Here is a 27,376-nt window from a genome sequence, read left to right as displayed (position 1 = left end):
AAATCGTGGTATCTCTAAAACTGTGGTATTTTTGTAGTATATAAAAAAGAGGTCCTGACCTCTTTTTTCTAAAACCGAGAAACGATGGCTGCTTGGCCTCTGTGTCCATCTTCTGGCCATCAACCCATGTGATACATAAATCGATAGCTATCGATCGCTCTATCCGGCTAGAGGTGGACATACACGTACAAATACACAGTTTTTCCAAAACCGTAGTAAGTGAAAACCTCAGTATTCAAATGCGTGGGCAATGGATACTTCAGTTTTTAGAAACCACAGTTTTTCTCAGTTTTAGCAAAACTATGAAGATGTTTGGCAAATGCAGTATTCCTCACTTTTCCTGGTTTAACTGTGCATTCATCGTCGAGCTGAATTGAACACAGCTGCGCTGAAGGACAAGGAGTTACAATGATCAATCGGGCTGTGTGTAGGGCCATTCACACAATCAATTGGCTAGCTAGCTTAGTACGCCTTGTATCGGGAAGTCAGGATCAATCAATCAACTTCCCATTCTAAGAGCATCTAAAGCCGGACAAATACGGACCCTCAAGCGTCTGTGGGCACTGACCGGGCACCTCTCCTATTTGCCACTTTGCATCTGTGTATCTCATATTCGGCGCCTTATATTCATACTAGAGACGCAGACGTTGATCTATCCTACGTGATCAAATGACGGACAATAAAAATCGACTGCAGAGGAACAAAAGATCGGGTGCAAACGGACATTAACATACTTCACCACCATCCAAAAGATCATAGTTCGTCCCCGGACAAGTTCGACTCCAGAGTGTGCATGCGGGCCGGAGGTGCGGGTACAAGCACCCAGCGCTGGCCGCGCGTGGAAGAGCGGCTGGCGGGGGAAGGAGATGGTGCGGGGCCGACGCGGACTGTGTTGTCCTTGTGTCGCTGCGGCGGGCCTGGAGGGTCCAGCTCCGGCGTCCGCGCTGCCCCGGCCGAGAGCTGCGGCGATGCTCCAGATCCGGAGTTGCCACCGGTCTCCACCTTGGACCGCTCCAGTGCAATGCGGAGCAGGGGCGGATCCAGTGTAGGGTCCTGTAGGGGCGGCCGCCCCAGGTAAATTCTGGGAACTAATATAGCCCTCTTTTGCTTTGGCCAGTCTTGGGCACCATGGGAGACGAGAGGAGCTTCCTTCTGTAGGTTCTCTATATGCATGCTACAGAGAAGAAAGAAAACGCTTCGAGTACGAAGACGAGAAGAGAAGAAAACGCTTCGCTAAGGACATGGGCCAATAAGGAAGGCCCAATATAACCTGAGATGAACCATTCTTTTTTTTACGCAACCCACTCCGTTTTCTATAAGCAGCCTTGGACGTTCCCAATTTCCTATCGATCGAAACCGATCTCCATGGCTGCTGCGCGGCGGCGCTTCCAACCCATGGCGTCCGATGGAGAGAAAGGGGGTCCACTTGTTCTTCGTGCATCCGTACAGGAGGCACGATCGCCAAGGCCACGACCTGGTGTCTTCCTTCAAACTGCAAGCCAGCAGTCAACTGAGACAGCAACGAGCATGTCCTTTTGCTCTCCCCTAATCTTCCGTTCTATCATTTTTTTATTTGTTCCCATGTAGACCTAATTCTTAAAAGTTGAATATTGATATTAATTACAAATTTGATGTTAAGATTCAGCCAAGAGGATTCCAAGTTAGACATTATACGATTGTTTGTACTTCCTACATCCCAAAATAAGTGTCATGGTTTAGTTAAAATTTGTTCGGAGGAAGTAATATATATTTTTTGCCTAGTTCTTTAGAATGAGACTACATTGAACATTTCATTGTGTTGATCATCTTGCCTAAATGCAGACTATTGGCCAATTAATTTTCTTGATTGTCTTATTTGATTGTATCATGGCTTCATTTTTTTCCCTTCAAAAGTCCGCCCCAGGTAACTTCAAATCCTGGATCTGCCACTGATGCGGAGGGCCTTCTCCTCCTCGTAGTCGAGCTCCGAGTTGGAGTAGCTGCCGGAGCTGCTCATCGTGGTGGATGGGATCGGGAAGGGAGAGGGAGAGGAGTGGATGGAGTGAGAGAGAGGGACAGAGTGAGCTAGGGTTTGAGCTCGCCACCCGGATTGGGGCTTTTTGTGGGGTCGATGATGGGCCGGGCCTGCGGACGTGACTGGGCCGCCCGATATCCGTCCTATATTTGAGCTGAATATGAGGGGTGCTAGTCAATCCGGACGTTTGTCCACGGTTTGAGAGGTCCGCTTGGATTGATTTTTTTGACCGGTCAATGACCGAATGACCTGTCCGGACGTTTGAGACGGGTATAAAAGGTCCAGCTGTAGATACTCTAATCGTTCTACGGGCTGCCCTTGTTGCAATGGAACAATAGGCAACGGATTAAATAAATCAACGGCGGAGTCGTCAAGTGGAGGTAGGTCGTTGGAATGGCAGAGTAGTCAATGTAGAAAAGCACGTACTTTTCTTCCCAGGATGGCTGCAGGGAAGATGGAGCAATGGCGGATAAATGACGACATGAAGAAAAAGTCAAGCAAGCGTTTCTGTGTTTACGAAAAAAGAGGTCAAGACCTCTTTTCCAAATACCGCAAAAAAAACCACATTATCAAACATACTACGGTTTATATAAAACTGAAGTATTAACTTATGCCAAACATGTCAAAATATTTAAAACCAGTGTTTTTTCTCAAAACCATGGTATCCTTGTAAAACTTGAAAAATACTGAGCTGCCAAACGCATGGCTACGGGACGAAGTGCGGGTGTCCCGAGTCCAGACGAGCGCATGGCTACGGGACGAAGTGCGGGTGTCCCGAGTCCAGACGGCTCGTCGACGACGAGCTCTAGTGGGGGAAACGGGCGGCGCAAGGTGCAACGACGACAGAAGGCACGAGAGGCTCGGGAAAGAGGGGAAAAGGGAGGAGGAGATTATCTAGAGCACGGATCTGAGGTCGGAGAGGCGACTGCAGTTTGGGAGCAACGTCTCCGACGACGGCAGTGAGTGGCCGAGCTCGGAGTTCGCGAGGAGGGGGAGAAGGGACATCCGACTCGACAAGGTCTTGCCCAGGGGATTCAGGAGTACCTAATGGGCGTTAGGAAGAAGATAAGGGAAGCCGGAGCGCGACAACGGCGACGAATCGGGCGGGCGGCCGGTGGGGTGGAGTTGTGGTTGACGGTGACGGTAGGCTTAGTTGGGGGATTATCGGCGCCCATGGACTAGTCAGGGTGAACGAGGGAGGCGTGGTGGACCTCCCCGACATTACTTCTAGGCATAGGGAGGCTGCTGGCTGCGAGCACCAGAGACGCGGCGGTTGTACTTGCGCGAGGAGGAAGAAACGTGAGGTGGACTTGGGCCTGTTGGCTACTAATTGGGCTTGGGCCGGTTACCTTCCAGTTTTATAAACAGAGTTTTTCTTTTTCTTTTTTTATTTGATGTGTACCACATGTAAGGAGGGCAAAACCATCCAAAACCAACGTCTGACACTGGAAAAAACGACGCTGAAAAGAGGGAACCGTGACGGAAGTGCATTCGAGCGACCCTATAAAAAGGGTAATGATAAAACTGAGTAAGCTCGAAAAATAAGAGCAAAACCCGTGGGTAAGAAACAACCATGGCAGACGGGGTATGTCATATGGGCATTATCACATTTGTTTTGCTATTTTGGGAACATGCTATACCCAAGATGGAGATGAATATGCGCTTGGACTTCTGAACATGGGCTTGAGTATTTTTTATGCTGGTACTTTGAGCATTATACCAACTAACCAAGCAAAGAGGCATAGTATGTTTTTTTTGTTTCTTGTTGAAGCCAACATGAGTGCTAACTTCTCGTGACACACATGCCGTTTCTTTTTTTTCGTGTTTGTTTTGTGGTGCTTTCAATTTGGCGCTTCAGGCGCCTGTTATATGCCATTTTGCAAACGGGTGCTTGAAGGGCACACTTCTCTTGCAAGCTGGGCAGGCCCATGTATCTTTTCTTTTAAAACACGATAATTGTGCGTGTGTGCTCAGAATCTAACTGGCCACCTCCTTTTTTGAAATACGATGCACTAACCATCCGGCACACAACCTCACATGATTAATTTTATCTTTTCCTTCTTTTCTTCTTTCTACCTTTTTTCCTTTTTCCTTTTCCTTTTTATCTTTTCATTTCATCTTTTTTGCTAAATGCCTGAACTTTTTGTCCAAACTGATGAACTTTTCTTCAATATCGATGAACTCTTTTTACAATTAATGAACTTTTTTCAGATTCAATGAACCTTTTCTTTGAATTCGATGAACTCTTTGAAATTTGGTGAATTTTTTCGATGAACTTTTGTCAAATTCAATTAACTTTTTTGAAAAATCGATGAACATTTTCACATTTTTTTGAAAATTTTCCAAAATAGAAGAACTCTTTTCCAATTTGTGATCATTTTTTCCATATTCATAAACTTTTTTTTCGAAATCAATGAACTTTTTAAATTCGTGGTTTTCATTTTTATTAATTCTTTTTGAAATTTAAACTTTCTCTTTTTAATTAATTTATACTGGTTATATAGTACTCCATCCGTAAAGAAAATACTCCCTTTGTTCCACATTGTAGCGCGTATAGATTATTTGAAATGTTAAAATCTTAAACTTTGACGAAGATTGTAAAGGAGAACATATTCATCTAGAATACCAAATCCATATCCTTAGATACATCAAAAGACGTACTTTCACATTGTATATATTTGATATTATTGATATAAATAGTTTTCTCTATAAATTTGGTTAAAGTTTATAAAGTTTGACTTCCTAAAAATTCTGTATGAAATATATGATGGAACAGAGGGAGTATAAATTTTGATTTCCCGACTGTCTACTACAACATGTTTTGCCCGGCTCCGACGAGGGAGGGGCGATGACAGCGAAACACCCTCGGCTAGCTTCAGTGCTTGTAGTCGTCTCTAGGTGCTCTAGGGATCTGGTTGTAGTTTTTATTATTTTTATAGTTTGTTGTAATACCATGATTGAAGATGGATAGATATGAAGTTTCCCGCAAAAAATAAATCACTACTATGATGATCTAAATGCTCTTATATTTCTTTATGGAGGGAGTATATGTTATGTGCAGTACTTAAAGGGTTACCAGTAACCACGGCAGGGCATCACTCGACAGTGTGGTGCTGAGTTCGGTTCCTCCTTCTGACATAATTTTTTCTTCCCGTTTTCTTTTCAGCATGTTGTCGGGCCGGCCCACTAGGCACCGCGTGCGAGCGCCAGCACAGGAGCGCCGAACAGGAGCACCCTTCCTTTTTGTTGAGCAGGTGCAAGATGGGCCTTTTTCCGTGTGTTATGACTTTCTGGGCTTTGCTTCAAACGGTTGTATTTTTTGCAGAGCATTATTCTTCGGAACAACTAATTAACGAGCGCTCCTTCGGGAGCCTCGCAACGATCAACGCCACTTGACGCACTCACAGCCATTCGCCACGTGTCGCGCTCTGGGCACTCCCTCCGGATTTTGTTTTTTTAATTTTTACGCACGCGTTTTCGGCTTTTTAAAAGTTTTTTTTTCGGTTTTTTAACGTTTTGGTTTTCTAGCGGTCTTCCCTAGCTTTTCGACCAAATTTTTTTTTCAAAAAAAATAACTTTTTTGCGCAAAAAAATGCAAATTTTTTTTCGCGAGAGTCACGATTTTGTTTTCGCGAGAGGCATGGTTGTACTTTCGCGAGAGGCACGGGCGTGCCTCTTTCGGAAAGGGAAAAAATGCGTTTTTTATTTTTTTTTCTTTCGCGAGAGGCACGGTTTTGCTTCCTCCAGAGGCACGGTTGTGCTTTCGCGAGAGGCACGGACGTGCCTCTTTCTGAAAGGAAAAAATGGCGCGTTTTCTGTTTTTTTCTTTCGCGAGAGGCACGGTTTTGCTTCCTCCAGAGGCACGGTTGTGCTTTCGCGAGAGGCACGGGCGTGCCTCTTTCGGAAAGGAAAAAATGCATTTTCTGTTTTTTTTTTCTTTCGCGAGAGGCACGGTTTTGCTTAGAGGCACGGTTGTGCTTTCGCGAGAGGCACGGGCATGCCTTTTTCGGAAAGGGAAAAAAATGCATTTTCTGTTTTTTTTTCTTTCGCGAGAGGCACGGTTTTGGTTCCGCCAGAGGCACGGTTGTGCTTTCGCGAGAGGCACGGGCGTGCCTCTTTCGGAAAGGGAAAAAACCCGTGTTCCCGGTTTGTTTTTTTCGTCGGTTTTTTTCGTCCGGTTTTTTCGTGAAAAAAAAGTTCGTCAAAACCTATCAACATGGGATCTAGTTTTGAAGATCTCGACGCGAGGAATCCAATGGCGAAAGCGGTTCGAGATTTAGACGCACGGTTTAAGAGATAAAACATTTTAAATAAACGGATCTACGAAAAAAGGGAAAACTCCCAGATTGCGACAAGTGGCGCACAGACAGCGCGCCACTTGTCGCAACCTGGGGAAGTTGGAGTGATCTTCGCAAGGAGTACTCCTTAATTAGTGATTTCGATTATTCTTGTTTGCCTGTAATTAGGGGGTATAGTCAGCTAATTGCACGAACGGCCTATTATGTGGTTTTATTATTAAAAACTAATTTAATTTTTTATTTAATTTTTTCAATAGAGGTGTTTTGATTATTATTTTTCAAACGTGCCACTTTGGTTGCATGCCATCACAATGTGCAAACTGCATGTATGATACCTGACATGTACCAAACAGGCGATGTGTGAAACTAGGGGGTGTGCGGTAGTTGTGGTTATCATTGTTTATATATTCTTTCTTTTCTATTTTTGTTTATTTTATATTTTTTGTGTTCCTCGGTTGTTTTTTCCTACTATAAATAAGGTGTCATTTTTTGCAAAGACGGACCTGAGTTGCATGCCACCCACATGCAATTGTATCTGTTGCGCTGCGAATTCAACTGCAAGCGGCACAACGTGCACCCAACTGGGCGTCACCAGATGTCGAGTGTGTGCGGCAGACCGGTAGACATATTTTTTATTTAAATTGTTTTGTTTCTATTTTTTACATATATTTTGTTCTTATTTTTATTTTATTTTTTGTTTGTTGGGTTCACTTTTTTATTTTTAAAGATTTTCATTTATCTATATTTCTTTTCAATCCTTTTATAATTTTCTTTTGTGTTTTGTCTTTACTTTTTATTTATTTTAAAAATATGAGTGTTTATGTTTTTTCTTTTGGAAAATGTGCAACCACTTGAGCGTTCGTCTCACACATGCAACTACATATGATGCACCACGTATGCAACGACAAGCGGCACGACTATATTTGTCGCCCAACTGCAACTTCATGTCTTAAATACGACTATAATTTGGTGGTGTTTTTTCAGGGTTGGGGGAGGGGATGGGGTTGTTACATATCTGCCACTAGGCATACATTTGTGACTGCATGCCTTCAATATGACTGTAATTTTAATGGTGTTTTGTTAGGGGAGGGGTCAATTACGTGTCTACCACTAGGCATGTAACTGCATATTTTGTCTCCAACTGCAACTACATGTCTTCAACACACATGCAACTTAGTCGTATTTTGTCGGGGAGGGGCAGTTGCATGTCTGCCACTAGATACGCAATTGCAAGTGTCGCCCACAACCACAATCAACCGGTGTTTTGTCTTGCACGTTTATCAATAAGCATGCAACTGCAATTGTCGCAGCCTTCTACAACCGCATGTCTTCAACGCCGCTGCAACTCTATGGTGTTTTGTTGGTGGAGGGGACAATTGCATGTCTATCACTACGCGCGAAACTATAGTTTGTCGCGCTCGACTACAACTCTGTGGTGTTTGGTCGGAAGGGACAATTGCATGCCTGTCACTAGGCATGTAACTGCAAGTGTCACCGACCTGCAACTCTGTGGTGTTTGTCAAGGGTGCGACGGCGGCAAACTTGCCACTAGGAGGGGCCTGCACATTGAGGACGTCTCATTGTTTTACTTTTTTTCCTTCATTATTTTTCCATGTTTTTACTTTTAATACATTAATATTTTAAATACGTGATGGGCATTTTCATATCTTCATTATGAATAGTTATTTAAATACGCGATGAACATTTTCTTATACACATGATGAGTATTTATTGAAATACGCAATGAACATTTTATATATGCCATGAAAATTAAAAAATGCACGATGAACATTTCATAATACACAATGATTTTTTCATATGAATACACGGTCAATATTTGTATACATATTAGGTGATACAAATATAGGACGGCCATTTATAAACACACACGAACAGTTTCAATATCCTGATCAATTGAGATTGTAATAACTTTTTCTTCTTAATTAATACAGTAGTTAAAAAAATTGAATTATAATCTTATATTCCCCTTAGGAAATCTTGATTAGCACCAAAAACGAAAAATATTCTTTTGAAATTATATGTAATGTAGAGAAACTCTTAAATTGCTTTGCATCCAAACGGGGCAAGCGGTCAAATACATGTAATACAAGCATAAGAAAAAAAGAATCAAGTTCGACTAAAGCAGTGTCCGAAGCATGATTTTGGGAGTACCGCTCAAGACGTCGCTTGAAGAAGGGGACCAGCTCGAGCGATGGGCTTTGGCTGAAGAACTCGAGCGTGTCGCCAATGACGGGGAAGCCCCTCGACCCCGGCGGCAGCCTTGCAGCTGCCGCCCCTGCTACCTTGTATGGGCTACTGCTGTTCCATCTCATCAATAGCAAATGGATCAGCCGGGCAGCTAGCACGGCCATGAGCAGGAGAGCTAACCAAGGCATGACCACAGCCACAGGCACACTTAGCCTAACCATTTGGGTGACTAGCTAACTGTGTACTAAGATGGGAGTCGTCCACTAGTTCTGCATCTGCTCTATTATAGAGACGATCAGGCGCAATCCTATACGTCAACTAGTTCTGCATCTGCTCTATTATAGAGACGATTAGACGCAATCCTATACGTATGGACTAGCACATCTCACGGGATTAGCGCATCTCCAACTAGGGATGTCAAGTGGGTCCTGTTTAATCTCGTTTAAAGTCCACTTATGATACGATAGTTCAAAAAGGTTTTTTGTTTGTTTGAGAAAAATGAACTATCATAGTAGCAAAAACTAACTAAACGGGATTGCGGACGCAATTTATTTTGCCACTTACATCCCTATCTCCAAGCGTCCGCATTCGTCTGGACCAAGCTTTCTGGATGTGTTTTGCCGTTCGATGCGGTATCCCATCCGTCCCCTGGTAGGTCCAGAGTCTATTTTTCCACAAATCGAAAGTAAACAGGGGAGGGGCTTTGTGGGAGTCCAGACTGCTGTCACACACACATGTCCGACACCTGAGACCCACTCAAAATCCTCTCCCGCGTCCAAACCCTCTCCTGCGTGAAGTGGTTGCCGTGCATTCATGCCGCTCAAGAGCGCCAGTGCCGCATTCATGTCGTCCCAGAGCGGATGCGACCTCTTAGGTCGCTCTGGCCGAGGCGCATGTTCAATGTCAGAGTGACATGAGAGGACAGGACAAGTATCTAGTGCATTCAAATGGGCAGCCTGTCCATCCACCTGCCGGCATTAAACATGCACGCAGCGGATAAATCGACTCTGGCATTGGCATTGACACACCCTGCCGCTTGGCCCGACCGGCATCCGATATATATACGAGGCCACACCTGGCACAAACCGCACCACATCACCATCCCGCTTCACATCCTCCTCCACCTCCACCATGACCGCGAGCTCTAGCATGTTGTGGGACAGCCTCTTGACGAGCAGAAGCACGAGGTGGTCACCCTTGCGACGGAGTAGCAAGGCCGCCATACGGGGCGGATAGAGGTCGGCCTTTCGGCCTGCTCGCGGAAGGTCTCCGACGATGAAGGCAGCCTTCGGCGATGAGTCTGAAGTCCTGCCCGCGTCGTTCCATGCCATCTTGACCATGGAGCGGGACGGTGATGTGGTGAGAATGAGTAGTCGGTGAAGGAAATATGCCCTAGAGGCAATATTAAAGTTGTTATTTTATATTTCCTTATATCATGATAAATATTTATTATTCATGCTAGAATTGTATTAACAGGAAACTTCATACATGTGTGGATACATAGATAAAACACTGTGTCCCTAGTAAGCCTCTACTAGGCTATCTCGTTAATCAAAGATGGTTAAGTTTCGTAACCATAGACATGTGTTGTCATTTGATGAACGGGATTACATCATTAGGAAAATGATGTGACGGACAAGAGCCATCCGTTAGCATCGCAATTGATCGTTCAGTTTTATTGCTATTGCTTTCTTCATGTCAAACACATATTCCTTCGACTATGAGATTATGCAACTCCCGGATACCGGAGGAATGCCTTGTGCTATCAAACGTCACAACATAACTGGGTGATTATAAAGATGCTCTACAGGTTCTCCGAAGGTGTTTGTTGGGTTGGCATCAGTGGCGGAGCTAGGGGACTGAACCAGGGTGGGCCAGCAATACTACTGTACATATACATTGATTTTTAAAAAGAAAAATTAGCATTTCTCCTATGGTATAGAACCTATTTCCAAATCTCAGGGTGGGCCATGGCCCACCCTGGCCACCCTCTACCTCCGCCACTGGTTGGCATAGATCGAGATTAGGATTTGTCACTCCAAGTATCGGAGAGGTATCTCTGGGCCGTCTCGATAATACACATCATAAGAAGCCTTGCAAGCAAAGTGACTAATGAGTTAGTTGCAGGATGATGTATTATGGAACAAGTAAAGAGACTTGACGGTAACGAGATTAAACTAGGTATGAAGATACCGAGGATCGAATCTCGGGCAAGTAACATACCGATGGACAAACAGAACTATGTATGTTGTCATAACGGTTCGACCGATAAAGATCTTCGTAGAATATGTAGGAGCCAATATGGGCATCCAGGTTACGCTATTGGTTATTGACCGGAGATGTGTCTCGGTCATATCTACATAGTTCTCGAACCCGTAGGGTCTGCACGCTTAACGTTCATTGTCGATATAGTATTATATGAGTTATATGATTTGGTGACCGAATGCTGTTTGGAGTCCTGGATGAGATCACGGACATGACGAGGAGTCTCTACATGGTGGAGAGGTAAAGATTGATATATAGGACGATGGTATTCGGACACCTGAAGTGTTCTGGAGTACATTGGGTACTCATCGGGTCACCGGAAGGAGTTTCGGGCACCCCCGGCAAAAGATATTGTCCTTATGGGCCAAGAGGGGAAATGCACCAGCCACAAGGGGCTGGTGTGCCCCCACTATGGGCCGGCCTAAGTGGAGAAGGAAAGGGGAGGAGGAAAGGAAAGAGAGGGAATATGATTCCCCCTTCCTCTTCCACCTCTCCCCTCCTTCCTCCCCCTTCCATATACAAGGAAAGGGGGCGCGGGGCATGGCAGGGCCCCTAGGGGGCGGCGGCCAAGCCCTAGGGCACCCTGGCTGCCTCCCTTCCCCTCCCACCTATATATATGTGGGGAGGAGGCGACTCATAAGCACACATCATCAATTGTTAGCCGTGTGCGGCGCTCCCCTCCACAGTTTACGCCTCCGGTCATATTTTCGTAGTGCTTAGGCAAAGCCCTGCGCGGATCACTTCACCATCACCGTCACCACACCATCGTGCTGACAGAACTCATCTACTACCTCGACAACTTGCTGGATCAAGAAGGAGAGGGACCTCACCGAGCTAAACGTGTGCATAACTCAGAGGTGTCGTACGTTCAGTACTCGATCGGTGGATCGCGAAGAAAGTTGGACTATATCAACCGCGTTGTGAAACGCTTCCGCTTACGGTCTACGAGGGTACGTAGACACACTCTCCCCCTCGTTGCTATGCATCTCCTAGATAGATCTTGCGTGAGCGTAGGAATTTTTTTGAAATTGCATACTACGTTTCCCAACAGTCGGCGCCATGACAGAGCAGTAGCCGATGCCGCTGCTGGTGTCAGCGCTCCGACAAACGCAGGAGGAACAATGGTACAACCACTTCCTCCTCGAGCAGCACCGGCTGACGGAGGGCTAGATCTGTTGGGAAACATAGTAGAAAAAAATCGACCTACCTAGCATATCCTAGGATCACTATGAAGAACGTGCTTACAAGGTTAGATATGGTCTTACGGACTATCGAGTTGCAGTGGAAGAAAAGTTGGTGAATATCGTGTTCTCGTCGTCCCGCATACTAATCCCTCAAACTAGAACCGAACGTACGGCTCCTCTATCGGGTTCCACACATAGGAATCCTTTGATCTAGGGGACCTGAGGCTCTATAGGGAAGTTGTGTACAAAGGAGGGCGCCCTGGTGGGTATTTATAGGTGGAAGGGAGGCATCCTGTCTTGAGGAGGGTCTCCCCCCTAGGTGCGGCCACCAAGGGAGGTGGGACTCCTCCCAACCCTAGTTGCACCCTCCACTTGGAGGGAAGGCAAGGTAGGTATGTCGCCACCTACATGGGCCCAAAGGCCCATGTGGCTGCCACTCCAATAGGCCTAGCCTATACTGGGTAGCCCATGGCCCCTACATATGCTCCGGGGGCTCCCGGTTAATATCGGAGCCCTCCTAAATATATATTAGGTCCTCTGACACTATTTCCACCTATCCGGTTAACTCGTCTTTCTCTAAACGTTTCCCGTTTTCTCAAAACACATCTGGCTCTCTCTTGAAACAATATTAGTTGTCCCCAAAAAATTTCCAGTGGCATTCTTCATTACTCTGAAGTTAGTTACTACTCAAAAGATCAAATTCATTTTAAGTGCATGACCCTGCAAGTTTGGTGAGATGTAGATATGAACAAAACTTCCTTTCGTTCAGTGATCAACTGCAGAACCATGGACATCCATATTGACCCCTATACTCACACAAATGATATCCGAATGAACATATGGTTACCATATGTTGTTCCCTTTGCTTCATGGTACTTTACAAAACACTAGGTGAGATAAGGCGGTATCCTCTTGAGTCATTCTCATCTCATTATACCGGTCTCGTCGCTATCGATTTTGTTCTTCTTTCTCATTATCATGTTCTAGCATCCATGTGAGTAAGTCACCAATGGCTGGCCAGACGATGATGAATGTCGTCACACCGAGAAGGCCCTAAGAATATTTCTCCATCCTCGGAGGAGAAAATCCCATTCTTGAGCTATCTTGCCCCTTTTCACACTTTCCAATAAACGTGTAAGTTGTCGTTATTATGACTGTGTTACCGATGACGTTGGAGTGTTAATTAAATATAATAGGTTATCCGGCTAAGGTCGCGAGGGCAGGCCAGACAGTCGTCCAGACAGCTAATCATATTCACTTTCCCATTATAATTTTTAAAGGGATAATTAGTTTTATGCCCCTAGTTGGGTCACACTCGACAATTTTACCCCTAGTTTCCAAAACACTTGTTCCTGCCCAAAGCACTTTGCTCGTCTTATGCTTTTGCTCTTTGACTGTTTGACTGTCACTTTGAAATCTTCATAAAAAATTCGTACTAACTAAGAAAAATGGAAAATATCAAAATGTTCAAAAAACATCACATATATCACTACTACAAGGTCCTAACACGACACATGTATAAGAGACAAATCGACCAAACTGTGTGCGACCCATGAATCACCAATGGTATGGTAATAAAACCGTCACCAATAAAATGAACTATGTGCGATGGCCGGTCCATCAAGAACGATTCAAATTAGGATTGCGTGTGCGAATCATGGTACATAGTTGATCCATACGAACTATTTACGATGAGCCATAAGAACACAAACGATTAACTAGGACAAGATGTCTGCGATAGATGACATACATGTCACTTGGATGAACTATTTGTGATGACCCAGAAGAACACAAACAATTCGGCTTAACAAGATGTGTGCGATAGACGACATATAGGTCACTCGGATGAACTGTTTACGATGATCTAGAAAAGAACACAAACGATTCGACTTACAAGATGTGTGCGATACCCGACAAACAGGTCAGTCATTAGATTGTGTGGGATGACCGATAATAACACAAACGATTCCTACTAATAAGTTTTATGTGTGTTGTGGGCAAATGCTTGCTGATAAAAAACTGTCAGTGATTGATGAAATCATCACCAACGGGTTCCATAGTTTAATCCTTATGTGATGTGATTTGCTTTGTCTGCACAACATCTATATTATCTACAGAAAAATAACATGATTGTATAACCAAAATAAAAATTCAGTTACATAACTGACTAGAGAAAACATTTACACACACCTCAATAAATAATTACATGCATACTAAACTAGGAGACACGATCATCAGATTATCTACTTCTTGTGACGTTTGCCGCCACTGCTCTGCTTGTCGCTCGATCCCTTGCCTGGGGAAGGACAAAGGCACTTCCTTATGTCAACAATCCGTCTGTACATCTTGTAGGTTGTGTACGCGTGCTTGGCCGCATACTTGACGTGTTCTTCATCCAATCTCTGCACTCAGGCCTGTGCTAGGTAGTCCTGTTCTTCTTGCACTCATCCTTCATGTTCATGTAGTAGGGGTCGATTGTCCGTGACGAGGTAAAACAGGTGGCCCTTCTCCTTCATGCTACCCCAGACCTTGTACTGGCCTTGGATGTTGACAAGCTTCTAGCAGTCTAAGCCGAGCCTCGAGCACCTTTAGATCGTTCATGGCGTCGACCATAGAGAACCTGTAGTCGGGGTTGTTGACAAAGCTGGCGAAGCGCGCGCAAAGCCTTGTGGCCAAGAAGTAGTGGTAGACGAGGACTTGATGGCTCATGCACAACTGGGCAACGACAACCTTCTGGTACCCAGCACGATCGTCGGTGTACTCGAGGCCAAAGCCGACCACTTAGTACTTGACCTCAGCAAGCACCGAGAGGTCCTTCTCCCTCACGTGGGTGCCCACTACGCGACAAAAGGTGAACTGCTGCTCATCGTCGTCGTCAGCTGCTGGGAGCGCCATTGGAGCGCCGCTAGATATCCTCTCTATATGTATTGTCGTGGGTGTGCTTATTGTGTTGTGGGGCATGAGAGGTTAAGGTAAATGGCCGCAGAAATAAATGGGGGCGGAGGCCTGGAATCTTGTCACATCCGCATGGCAGTTTTGCAGCGCGTAACTGCATGGTGGCGCATGTAAAATGCGTCGTGGTGCCTCGCCCAGCGCAACCGTATGCATATGGCGTATCGAACATACGTAATCGTGCGCTAGCCCCAACCATTGCCAGTGCACACGGAGGATGCAAGAAAACCGCACACGGCGGGGTGCGACACGGCAGAGTGAGCGCAGAGGGATGTGGGGAGAGCGCGTGAAGGGACACGAGCGAGCAGAGCGTGCGTGGGGTGACACGAGAAAAGCACACCGCGGCCACCTCAACCGCAAGCAATCACACACATAGAGCAGTTGAACACGCAGGGAATGGTCGTTAATAAGCCGGCTGGCGGCATGATGTGAAACGACATCGTGTATCACATCACATCATGGGCGAACAATGTTCGTGACACTGCGTAGAGAACAACTGTTTGATAGGTAATTAAATCACAAATGTTTTTTATTAACCGTTTGTGTATGTGTCATTTCGTCCTGCTCTCACATGTCTTGTCACCGCGTTGCCACCGGAGGATTCGAGTGCAAGCTTGAGCACCGCACAAGCGTTTCATTTGGCCACGCTTCAGTTGGGAGATGCGCTAGTGAATTGTCAGTGAGCCTGTTCCTGTGCAACCGCATAGGTTCTCGTGCGCAACCGCTCAAGCTTTCCGCCCGACTCGGCGAAATCTTTCGAAACCCCAATGCTTACCGGAATGCTATATAAACCCTCATGGCCGGCAAGTCCACATAGCATTTTCCCATCTCTCCTTGTAGCTTATCTCGTCTTCTTCTTCTACAATAGTCAGTGGCACCGGTCTGTCGTCGTCACTCAGCCACTCCGCCGTCAGAGGACAGCTCCAGCTGGGAGGCTGTACTTTGGTCGTGGCGCAGTCCCCAGCTATGTTTAGTGCTAAAAGCATATTTGTTCCCTTGGTGGTTTTGGTAATTTATGTTAACACACATGTTGTTGGACTAACACTCTTATCTAGTATATTTCAGGAAAGTTCAACATTGACATGGCAAGGACATGTGATTGTGGATCCTTCGAAATGCTAAGGAAACACATTGGCAAAAGCTTGAAGATTCTACATTCTTGGTTAAGTGATCCAAGATCACATTGAGTTCGTAGGAAATTCAATACTATTAAAAGGGGATGAGGTTTTGATCATGACTCAATTGCTCAAAGTGCTTGAAGATATTGCTCCAAAAAACCTCAACCACATTCTCATTCTCCATTTGTCAAAACCCTAAAGTCAAACTTTGTCCCACTAAAACACTTACATCTGGACCCACCGAGTTAGCCAAGACAAAGCCATAATCCAAACCCTGGAAACTCGGTACAACCAAGATGCCATTCGGTCTCACTGAAGTGCAGTGACCAAGTTTCTATAACCCATCGACCTCACATAACTATCGAGTTGAACCGATCGGTATTACCGAGATGAGGAGTCTACTTAGGTGAATCGCTCTCACCGAGTGGATTCGTTCGGTCTCATCGAAAAGCCTAACGTATGAATCTTTTACACCATTCGGTCTCACCGAGAATTCTTTTCGGTGTCATCGAGTTGTGCATAAAGTTTGTAATGATTAGATTTTTGGTAATGGCTATATATATCCCTCCACCACCGCTCGCTCTTAGAGAGAGCAATCAGGACAAAACTACACTTCTCATATCCATTTTCGAGAGAGAACCACCTACACTTGTAGTGTTGAGATCAAGGCATTCCAATCCAACCATTTGAACCTTGATTTCTAGCCTCCCCAAGTTGCTTTTCACTCCAATCCTTTTTCTACCCAAGGCAAACCTGTGAGAGAGTGATTGAGTGTTGAGGAGACTATCTTCTGAAGCACAAGAGCAAGGATTCATCATCAACAACATCTATTACCTTTTGGAGAGTAGTGTCTCCTAGATTGGTTATGTGTCACTTGGGAGCCTCCAAGATCATGTGGAGTTGAACCAAGGAGTTTGTAAGGGTAAGTAGACCACCTACTTCGTGAAGATCTACCCCGAGTGAGGCTAGTCCTTCGTGGGCGTAAGCCATTGTGGAATAGACAAGGTTGCTTCGTCGTGGACCCTTCGTGGGTGGAGCCGCCTGTGGACTCGCACAGCTGTTATCCTTTGTGGGTTGAAGTCTTCATCAACATGGATGTACGATAGCACCACCTACTGGAACCACGCCAAAAACCACCATATCTTCATTGCGTTTGATCTTCCTATCCCCACCCTCTTTAATTTTTTGCACTTGCATGTTGTTATTATTCCGCTACCCCATCTCTAAATATGCATTTGTAGAAAGTACTGGTTGTAACTTAACTAGTGCTAAACTCTGCCTAACTATCAAGAAAACTAGAAAGTGCACCTTTGCCTTGTTAAGTGTCTATTCACCCCCCCCCCCCCCGCCTCTAGGGGCCATCTCCTTGATCCTAAATTGGTATCAGAGTTTTGGTTTAATCACCATTGGAGGAAGATGGATGTGTCTACTTTGGGGGGTCTTAGATGTAGAGTGCTCATTCTCAATGGAGAGTACTATAACTTTTGGAGAGATGAAATGCTTGATATCTTTGATGAATTTAATTTGAGCAAGTATATTCATAGCCCCTATGTGCCTCCTATTGATCCCTTGCACCCCACTAATGAAGAGGTAATTGACATGCTCCATAATCTTCAAGCCATAAATCTTATCATTAGATGATTACCTAAAGTTGCGCCTGTTCGTATGCAAAACTTTGAGTGCGCATATACTTTATGGAAAGATTTAGAAAAATGCTATCCTAATTATTCTCTAAAGAATCTTGATGAGATTCTTCATAAAACCATTGCTTTTCGTAAGATGAAGCCTAGTGATCCAAAATTTGATGATTGTTTCTTTAAACTTCGTGATCTCATGCGTGCTAAAGGTGATCTTAGAACCAGTCAATATCATTATAGAAGCCATTCGAATTCACTCGCTTGAACAATGTCGTGATCATCATGGAACTAATGAATTCGTTGCCCTAGGTGATGATCATACACCAATTGATGATGACAATATTGAACATGGCTATTTCGATGAGGGTGAAGAATTCGACATCGAATATGAGAAGACTATGACGAATCTTAGTCTCATGGAAAATCTTCGAGATTACATGTCCGGAGGAAAGGAATGGGTTCTCGATAGCGGATGCACCGGGCACATAACCGGAGATAGAGACATGTTTCGTGATCTTGCTAAAAATGATGGTCCACATAAGTATGTGACTTTTGGAGACAACTCCAAGAGTAAGTTACTTGGCTTTAGTAAGATGGCCATATCCAATGATAGCTCCATTCAAAATTTCATGCTTGTTGAATCGTTTGGCTACAATCTTTTATACATGTCTAGACTTGCTAACTATGATTTCAAAGTTTGTCGGTGTGGCGGCGACAACAACATCACTTTGTAGGTTTGTCCTGTAGCCTCCTCCCTGTTACATCGGTGCGGCCTTCGTTGCTAGCGGGAGGCACATGAGCTCTTTGAAGGTTGGAATCTTGGGTTTGTGATCTTTTGATTGCGTCGTTTTTGATAGTTTCCTTTCCAGCGCATTGGCTCAGTAGGGCCTTGACTTTGATGACTTTTTGCCTGCCATCAACAACGTCTGGCTAGCCGTTGATGAGTGTGGGAGGAAGACAACATCGATTTCCATCAGGACCGATATGCATTTTTTTAATGTTCATAAGAATAACCCTGTAAAGGTTGGTTGACTTTAATGTATGACCTTTGGCATTTTTGTGTACAAAATAATTGTTATAAAGATTGGCTTACCACAAAGTGGCTTATACTATATTTTGAAATGGAGTAGTTGTTTTCAACTTCAGCCATAGGTGCCATGAGCCCATGATTAGGCCTTGTACAATGGGAGATGCTTAGGGAGGTGCTTAGAAAAATAAACCGAGTTTTATGAAGCACCGGTGCCTATTTCTACCGGAGAGACGCTTAGTTAAACGTCTATCATGTACAAATAAGCACCGGTGTTAAGAATAACGTGGTTTATTTCTCTAAGCACCTTCCCTAAGCATCTTGCATTGTACAAGGCCTTAGTGGGACTATCCATTAGGCTCCGACGCCCGTCCGCCTCAAAGGAATATGCTCAGTCGGGTTTGCAGAACATAATATCTCCCCTAATTTTATTCTAACAAACAAGTATCGTACTTTTAGCAACAGGATCGCACGAGGCGATCTAGGGAGGCGAGAGGGTTCCCTTGCGCGCCGCCGGTGGCGACGCCGGTTCCCTCTATCTCTGTCGGCCGCTCCGGCGGCGGGAGGGAGGGGGAACCTCGGGTCTATTCGCTAGGTGGGTGTGTGGTAGGGTTAGGGTTGAGGGAGACGCTGCCGAGGTCGTTGCGGTGGTGTCGCGTCGGAATAAGTTTCTCCTGGCTCTGTTTGCGGTCAGGCGAGGCTGCTGCCTTCGTCTAGGAGCCAGCGGGGTGGGGGATCCCCGGATCTCATCGAGGTCACGGGCTATGGTGGCTGGAGGTCCATCAACACTAGCCGTTTGGGTCCTCAGATGGGCGATGGATGCAGGGAGACGAAGACCCTTCTTCTTCCTTGTCGGTATGATTTGCTACTGTTGTTCTTCTCCTTCCTCTGCACTGATGCTGGTGAGAGATCCTGCTTTGTTCGGACGGATGGCCCGGCCGCGGTGCTGGACCGGTCGGATGACTTGAGTTCTCTTCCTTCCGGAAGGAATACTTTTCGCGGTACTCAAAGCCAAAGATGGCGACGGCTATTGTAGGTGTGTTGGATTGATGTCCATGCCCTCTCAGTGCTGGTGTTAAGAAAGGAGGAAGCAGCGTGGCAGCAATTGTACCGTGATCGAATAGATTGGAAGTTTCCTCGCAAAAAAAAGAGTCCTTTACTCCTTTTTTTGTGAAAACTGTACTTAAAAGATTATAACCCTTGTCTCCCACTCCGCATAAGAACGGTTAGCATTCTCAAGTTCCCTGGTATTTCGTCCCCCCATACAAAATGTCAACGCGATTTTGCATGTGAACGGGTCGCCTGGCTTTATGTGCAGATGATGCGAAGCTTGCTGCAATCTCAAGCACTTCCAGCTTATTATTATCTTGCTGAATCTGCACGCATGGTAACGCTTCTTTTAGCGCCGTATCAAGAGGTCCAAAGTTTGATCGCGTCAGAATCACGCGCACGAAAAGGGGGGGAAGAACCACTTGCAGGAGATGCCATGCAGACGAGAGCATCTTTCGTCGACTGGTAGGGTAGATGGGCAGATATACATTGTGATCAGTGATTCAGCGGGCTCCTAGAAATGTGTACACTGAATAATCCCACAGGTCAAAATCTCTCTACATCATCACCAATGAGGTGCAACTTTGTCAAACCGACTGCCGGGACATCAGTAGGTCAGCTTGTGATCAAGAGAAACAACCCTATCCTTGTCAACGCCGGTATACGACGAGGGAGCTGACGTCGCTGGCTCACAGGACCGTTTGGGCAGCAGGTTTTTTTTTAACACTGAACAGGGGAAATACGCTTTGGTTCCTGGGTGTATATATATACACCTCATATGAGAAAAAATAAATAAAATGAAAGCAAAAAGGTTTAGAAGTTTTTTAGAATAAACTTGACTTTCTTTTGCTCTAGTATGTAAATTTTCAGGAATAAAAAATCAGCGTTGACTTCATGGCAAAAAATAATAATTGCTATTATAGATTACTATTCACACTATTTTGGCAGAAACCTTTATTTTTCTCTAAAAGAAGTCAACGGGGGATTTTATTTTTGTGGAATGTTTCTACAAACAATGAAAGGTTAAGTTTATTTTAAAAATATTTTTAGAATTTTTAACTTTTTATTTAATTATTAATTTTTTTCATATAAGGTGCATATACACCCATAGACCAAAAGTTCCTCTCCGACTGGACAGTTGGTTTGTATCTGGACCTTCATGTTATATGGGTGTTATTTACTACAGTAAACTACTCCCTCAGTCCGAAATAAGTTGTCTCAACTTTGTATTAGGTTTAGTATAAAATTATACTAAGTTTGAGACACTTATTTTAAAACGGAGGAGTATTTCCTTCCTGTAAACCTGCAATATACGTTCACTGGCGTACACACATTCACCCGTGGACAGTGTGATCGGGCGAACGGACGAAGACACTTCAACGGGAAAGGGAAGAAGATGCATATGATATATGCACAAAAACTAGGGGTTGACCTGACCATACCATGCCAACTGATCGCCCCATTTCCCACCGCCGTCAGCAGTTTAATTAACGGAAACAGTAACGCTCACACGTGTGGTTGTTCCCCAACTCGCCCACACGCGTCAATCGTTGTCCAGTGCTTTTTGCACGAATCTTGACACGAAAATGTGAATTTGGTGTGCCACATAGGATGGGGCTGGTGTGTGGGCATTGGAGAGTTTGCCCACACGCTCGCACCATGCTGTTTGCCAGCTGCGTTGTGTGGGCGAACTAGTTTTTGCCCACACAGTCAGCCACATACTTCATGCGTGTGTGGGCGAACTATTTTTCGCCCACACACACTCCTATGTTGTGGATGGCAACTGCAGTTAAGCGAACGTGGCAACTAGGTAAACACACATGGCAACTGTGATTTTTTGCTAGATGGCAACTGCAGTTGCGCGTACGTGGCAACCAGATAAACAAACATGGCAACTGTGATTAACAATACATGGCAACTATGGTTGGACCACACGTGACAACTAGAAAAACACACATGGCAACTGTTGTTTGACCATATGTGGCAAGTAGTTAATCACACACGGCAACTACGGTTTAATTACACGCGGCAACTACCGTAATTTAGACATGGCAACTATATAGTTAACCAAAACAGATAGAGTTGCCATACTTTTACAACTACATTTATCATCCCGCATAACTACATCTGCCAACCAGGATGGCAACTAAATCGTCATCCCATGTACCTAAGGTAGCTGCGTCAGGACGTGTGGGCATTTTTGCTTGGCGTGTGGCACGAAGTAGCTGCGCCCACACGTGTGGGCAATTCTAATGTCCGCCCACACACAGCTCGTGTGGGCTGCCTCCTGCTCACACCACACACGGTGTGTGGGCGCATGTCAAATATACCACACTGTGGCAGTTATCGGCGTCCTTAATTAAACCGTCAGCAACTCTCATGCGGCCATTGATCGGTGGGCAGTCCATTCCATCCGTTTCTGCCTGATGATTAGTAAAAGCATCATGTCATTCAGTTTTTCACCAAGACTCGGCAGATGCATACTGACTTCCAAGCCAAAGTCGATCTGCATATCAAACGGGCACTGACGCCGCTAGCTCACCAGACCATCTACTTTTGTTTTTCTCCAGCAATCTCTCTTTCCCTCCTGTGCGTAGATGGGAGGACGGCCAGGATTTCTGGATGGTGCGATCCGATGGACAAACAAGGTTGATCACTGCAATGGATTGGAAGAAAAAAAGATGCATAACAGAGACTAGTTTTTGACTCCTTGAACCAGCAACTCATCCTAGACAGTGTCCACCATCTAGACGTTCTCTGCTAAGATTAAATGAAGCGAGGCTCTCTTGCAAAAGAAACATATGCAGTCAAACAGGGCACCACCTGGACCCGGTTTGCATTCAACATAGCCAAGTCCTGGCCTGATTTCCAGTCCTGGTGATAACACATAGACACAACAGTCTTCTGACCAACCATGACAGTTTCACTACGTCAACCAACTTGAATGCAACTGTTTTTGGTGAGTCGCACCGATGAACCAACGCAACCAGATCTCCTGCAAAAGGACCAAAACATAGGAACTGACAATGTAGTGATAACAGGCCACGCAGGACCACCCTTACATTACGACAGAGCGATCATCCTAGTTGCCATCATCGGTGGTGGAAGCTGCAGGGCGCAGTGCGGCAGGAGGAGGGAGCAGCGACCGCGGATCCTTCTGGAAACTGAAACCTGCACAGAGCATAACGGTGCGCAATAAGCTCGGTACCAAGATGGCAAGGTGTTCTCAGTTGACATACACGGGAGGAGAATAGCTTGCCTAACACACTATAATTTCTTTATCAACAAGGACTTCAGCCTTGTGAGGGATGGACAGCAACAGCGGAAACAAGAAGGCAAATGCAGTTTGTCTTTGCTAGATGCACACGGAACGCTACATTCTAGGATTATATCCCCTATCAGCCGGAGATTCTCAATCAAACTGAATCTATCAGCTGGCACAACAGCAAAAGTAAACTGCATTTTATTAAGACAAAACAACTACTATCTTCATAAGTAAATAAACAGTGCAAAGAGAAGAAAACCGACACAACTGATTTTGCATGGATGATACTAAATTATAGGAAGAATGATGATGTTTCCTAGCTTATGTAGTCCAAGCAGCATTTACAGAGTAACTAAATTTGTTGGGATTTAACGGACATTCTGAACCCCACCAGCGAGGAATCCAATCAATATTGAAGGATAATGGGTACTGAACATGAATCGATTTGTAAAGCTGATGTGTAGTTACAGCAGATGTGCTAGGACAAAATAGGATGATTGCTCAAACATATGAAGCATGAAGAATGACAACAGCTAACTTACAGCATGAGGGTGATGATCGAGCCTTGATGCTAATGTGATCACGAAGTATGCCACAAGTCCTCAAGATATTCACAATTTTGTGAATTTCCTCATGAACCTCATCAGATTCAATGTTGACAACCTTTAGGTGCGCACACACGAATGATTGATCTATTGTTTCTTGGGCCGCCGTTGCTCTTGTGAGGCTCTACATGATAGAAAACATTCAGTATGACAATAGCACATATATGACAATACCTTATACACAGAATATACCTTCGTATTACCAAGCTGAAGAGTGAGCATCTCAAGAATTGGAGAGTGTTGCAGAATGCAAGCTAGGTCAATAGCTGTGAACCACTCATTGAGTAACAGAGTCTTTAATTTGCTGAAAATTGGGCACCATTCTAAATCCCATCTGTAGATAAACTGCGCAGATTGCAAATGAACAAAAAAGAAGTCTCAGACTCAAGACAAAATAATTTTACTTTGTAGGAACTTCAGGTTGATACTTCTTATTTTGAAAGTAACTACAAAAAGACAAAACTTCACCTCAAGCACCGGAAATATCAATCTATCCAATTAATACGCTACATCTTATAAATCGTTAACTGGAGAGCCATTGGTATAGATAAAACTACTGAACTGTGGTAAATAATGAAAAAAAGCAAGCTGCTTATATGCAGGTCTAACGATGGATATCACAAAAGAAACTGGAGGTGGAAAATGGCACTGAGGGTAAAAAGGTAGTAGTGCAAACGTACATTTACAGGGTCAGCTGTCAAAATCAACTCCAAATTAACAGCATTGGACAAACCATTGAGAAGCACACCCCCCTCTGTAGGATAATTATTACAACAACAGTCAAATCCACAACCCCTTTGCGCACTGCTACACAAATCGTAACATGAATCGTCAAGCCCAACAGAGGCTGTCACTAGAAATGGCATGTCCTCGAGGAAAGGGGTCGCACCACAAAAATCAGCAACTAGCAGTGAGATAAGGTCCGGGGCAAAAATCCGAATGCGGAAATCCACAGGGATCACACATGAATCGGAGATGCAGAGATGCTTTAGTGATTTGGATGATATCTTCCGTGCACAAATGTTACAATTTTGCATCTTTAGTTCCTCTAAGATTGGGCAGCCAGAGAAATTCAGAGCGGGGCATTTTAGCTTAACCCGATGAAGGTTTATGGTCTTCAAATGATGGGAGATGAAAGGCACGTCGAATACTGGTGGATCAATGGCATGAAAGTCCACAGTGCTGAGTGTGAGCTCCTTAACTTGGCACATGAGAGCGAACTCGATCAACAGCTTAGTGTTCATGTATTGCCACTTGCCAAACACCGCATAATCATCAGGGCATGTAATTATGTCGCACTTTACGAGAGGTGACTTTCCGCGGAGTTGGATGATGAGCTTCACCAACCGCCGGAACAGTTCGCAATCATCAACATTGAAGTGCAGGCTGGTGGTGCGCCTCCAGAGGTCGCGCCAACGGGTGTCGAGCACGCAAGTCTGCAGGGCGTCGTCCGACGGCAGAAAGGATAGCACATGGCTGAGGAGGTCGTCGGTGAGGTCGCCAAAGTGATCCCTGTCGCTGACAGCAGCAATGGCGGGCATTTCGTCGAACAGGTTGTGGGAAACCCTTCTGCAGGAGGGGAAAGAGACGAGCATCACCAAATCGGTTGAAAAACCCTAGGTCGAATGTAGCATCACTAAATCGGTGAATCACGTCTCTCTATGCAAGGAAAAAGGGAATCTAGCACCAAGCGGTGAAAAAAATGTAGGCTTTGCCTCACAGACTCGCCGGTGACCGGAAGCACTCTCTTCCTTCGCGCCGCAGGTGAAGGGGAGTTCCGGAGAAGATGATGAAGGGGCGGCGGCTGGGGCACGGTCGCCTCCACGCAGCAGCACAGCGCCGTCGCAGGCTTCGCCCTCGGTTGTGCTTCCTCAAGCGGGTGGCGGCTCTAGTGGAGTGAAGGGAGAGACGAACAGAGGAAGCAGAGGAGGCTGTGACACATGGGTCAAGGTGGCACGTGTCCACCACCTAGCAGCTAGCACAATATTTCTTTTCTATTTTCAATTTCCCTGAACCCTTCCTTAAAAATATCCAAGAACCGTCACATAAGACACGATCTTATGTGATAGAAAAGAGTGGTAGCTGTCAAGATTTTATTTTTGTGATGACACTTCATTGTCCATAGGGTGACGGCCGAAAACTGTCACCAGATCATTTTTGGTGACATAAATTGATTTAATGTGACACAAGGCCCTTTAAACTGCATGTTTGCGGACACTCTTAAGTGGAGAAATTTCAGCGTCTTAACAAGAGCGCGTTCATTTTTTTAAAGGCAAAGCCAAGCTTTTATAACTTAACGGTGCTCGGGTAAATTACCCGAAACACGGACAACCACTTGGGACGGTACAGAAGTGTTCCAGCTTTCGCTGTCATTAGGCAAACAATAAACGACCTAACTTAGCTAGTTCATGAGCTACATAATTGGCACTTCGGCGACATAAAGCAACACTTTGCTTTGAGAACCACAACTCGAGCTGAAATTTGCAATCCTCTATAACAGCAGCATACGGCGAGGAGTCAGCTCTAGTGAAATCGAGGGCTTCTTGCAATAACTTGGAGTCTGTCTCAAACACCACACAAAGAGCCCCAACGTCTGCTGCTGTAGCTATGGCTTCATTCATTGCTATGACCTCGGCGCCAAACGGGTCTGTGACCTGATCCCTCTTTCCTGCTCGAGACAGCATAACATCCCCGGCTTCATCCCGGATTACTACCCCCCGTGAAACAAAGGAATCTCCATGCGTGTAGGCTCCATCCAAATTAACTTTAATCATTCCAGACATTGGCGGCTGCCACTTACCCTGAGCCTCCTTTTTTTCCTTTGTTTGAAACAGCTGCAAGTACTCCATTTTTAATTAACGTAATAGGTCCTTTGAAGTGCATGTTTGCAGGCACTCTCAGCTCTCAAGTGAGATAAATGAAGACCACATCAATAAGCTAAAAGAATTGGATTAAAACTTAGAAAAAATGTGGTGGGTTGCCACTTGCAATTAAAGTGATGGAGGGCTCTTGCATAAAAGAGGGGAGCTACGGCGTAATTAGGAGCAGATTTTGAATGATTTCAAATGGTCAATTACTAAAGGGCCCCAAGCGCTCAACTATGCAGTATACTTGAGCTATGAAGATATGCCTCCTTTTCTCAAGTGGTCCTTTCTATACTACTCTCTTCTTCCTAAAATAGAAAGTTTATTTTATATAAAGTCGTTTCCATGTGGATTAGCGAAGGATTTATTCATGAAAACTCTAATGGTTTATAGGAATTGGGAGAAAATTACTACAATGAGCTGATATCTAGGAATCTTATAAAGCTAGATAAATCCTATGTTACTCAACCGCGTTGCAACATGCATGATGTTGTTCGCTCATTTGCTCAGTATATAACTAAAGACGAAGCACTCGTAGCTCACGACAGAGACACCGATATTCTAGCTAAACTTCACTCCTAAAAGTTTCTTCAGTTTTCTATAGAAGCAAACATATTGCAATCAAGCGAACTTGAGTGGAAATATTTATAGGAGCAGCAGTCAGTGATGAAGCATGGGGATTCATTGGCTATCTTTTGTAGTCCACAGACTCTATATAAAATCAGTAGATGTGGTTCATTTGGTTGAATCATTGCATAAACTCAAGCACTTGAGGTATCTGATGTTAGTAATCAGTGATATATCTTTACTTCCAAGGAACATTGGCAAGGTGAAGTTATTACAATTTCTTGATGTGTAAATTTGGCTAGTCTTGCTGGTACCATTGTGA

At 44.8% G+C, this 27,376-nt stretch overlaps 2 protein-coding genes across 2 annotated transcripts in view; both read right to left on the bottom strand.

The window, feature by feature from the left end:
* LOC123139640 (cytochrome P450 87A3-like) overlaps window positions 1-9,860 on the bottom strand; it is a 34,338-nt gene extending 24,478 nt beyond the window's left edge. The window contains exons 1-4 of the mRNA XM_044559384.1: window positions 9,596-9,860; window positions 8,485-8,695; window positions 817-1,174; window positions 190-257 (exon numbers count right to left, since the gene is read on the bottom strand). Coding sequence (XP_044415319.1) covers window positions 190-257; window positions 817-1,174; window positions 8,485-8,695; window positions 9,596-9,860 — 902 coding nt within the window. The remainder of the gene's footprint in view (window positions 1-189; window positions 258-816; window positions 1,175-8,484; window positions 8,696-9,595) is intronic.
* A 12,467-nt stretch (window positions 9,861-22,327) lies between these two features.
* LOC123134905 (F-box protein At4g22280-like) lies at window positions 22,328-25,562 on the bottom strand. The gene is made up of 4 exons (XM_044554054.1): window positions 24,304-25,562; window positions 23,816-23,968; window positions 23,561-23,747; window positions 22,328-22,924 (listed from the first exon to the last, which is right to left on the bottom strand). Exons 1-4 carry the CDS (start codon window positions 25,216-25,218, stop codon window positions 22,836-22,838), a joined length of 1,344 nt encoding a protein of 447 aa, XP_044409989.1. The 5' UTR covers window positions 25,219-25,562; the 3' UTR covers window positions 22,328-22,835.
* Between the last annotated feature and the right edge of the window lie 1,814 nt (window positions 25,563-27,376).

This window comes from Triticum aestivum, chromosome 6B (assembly GCF_018294505.1).
Source record: "Triticum aestivum cultivar Chinese Spring chromosome 6B, IWGSC CS RefSeq v2.1, whole genome shotgun sequence".
Taxonomy (NCBI): Eukaryota; Viridiplantae; Streptophyta; class Magnoliopsida; order Poales; family Poaceae; genus Triticum; species Triticum aestivum.
This window is presented reverse-complemented; position numbering and strand designations above follow the sequence as displayed.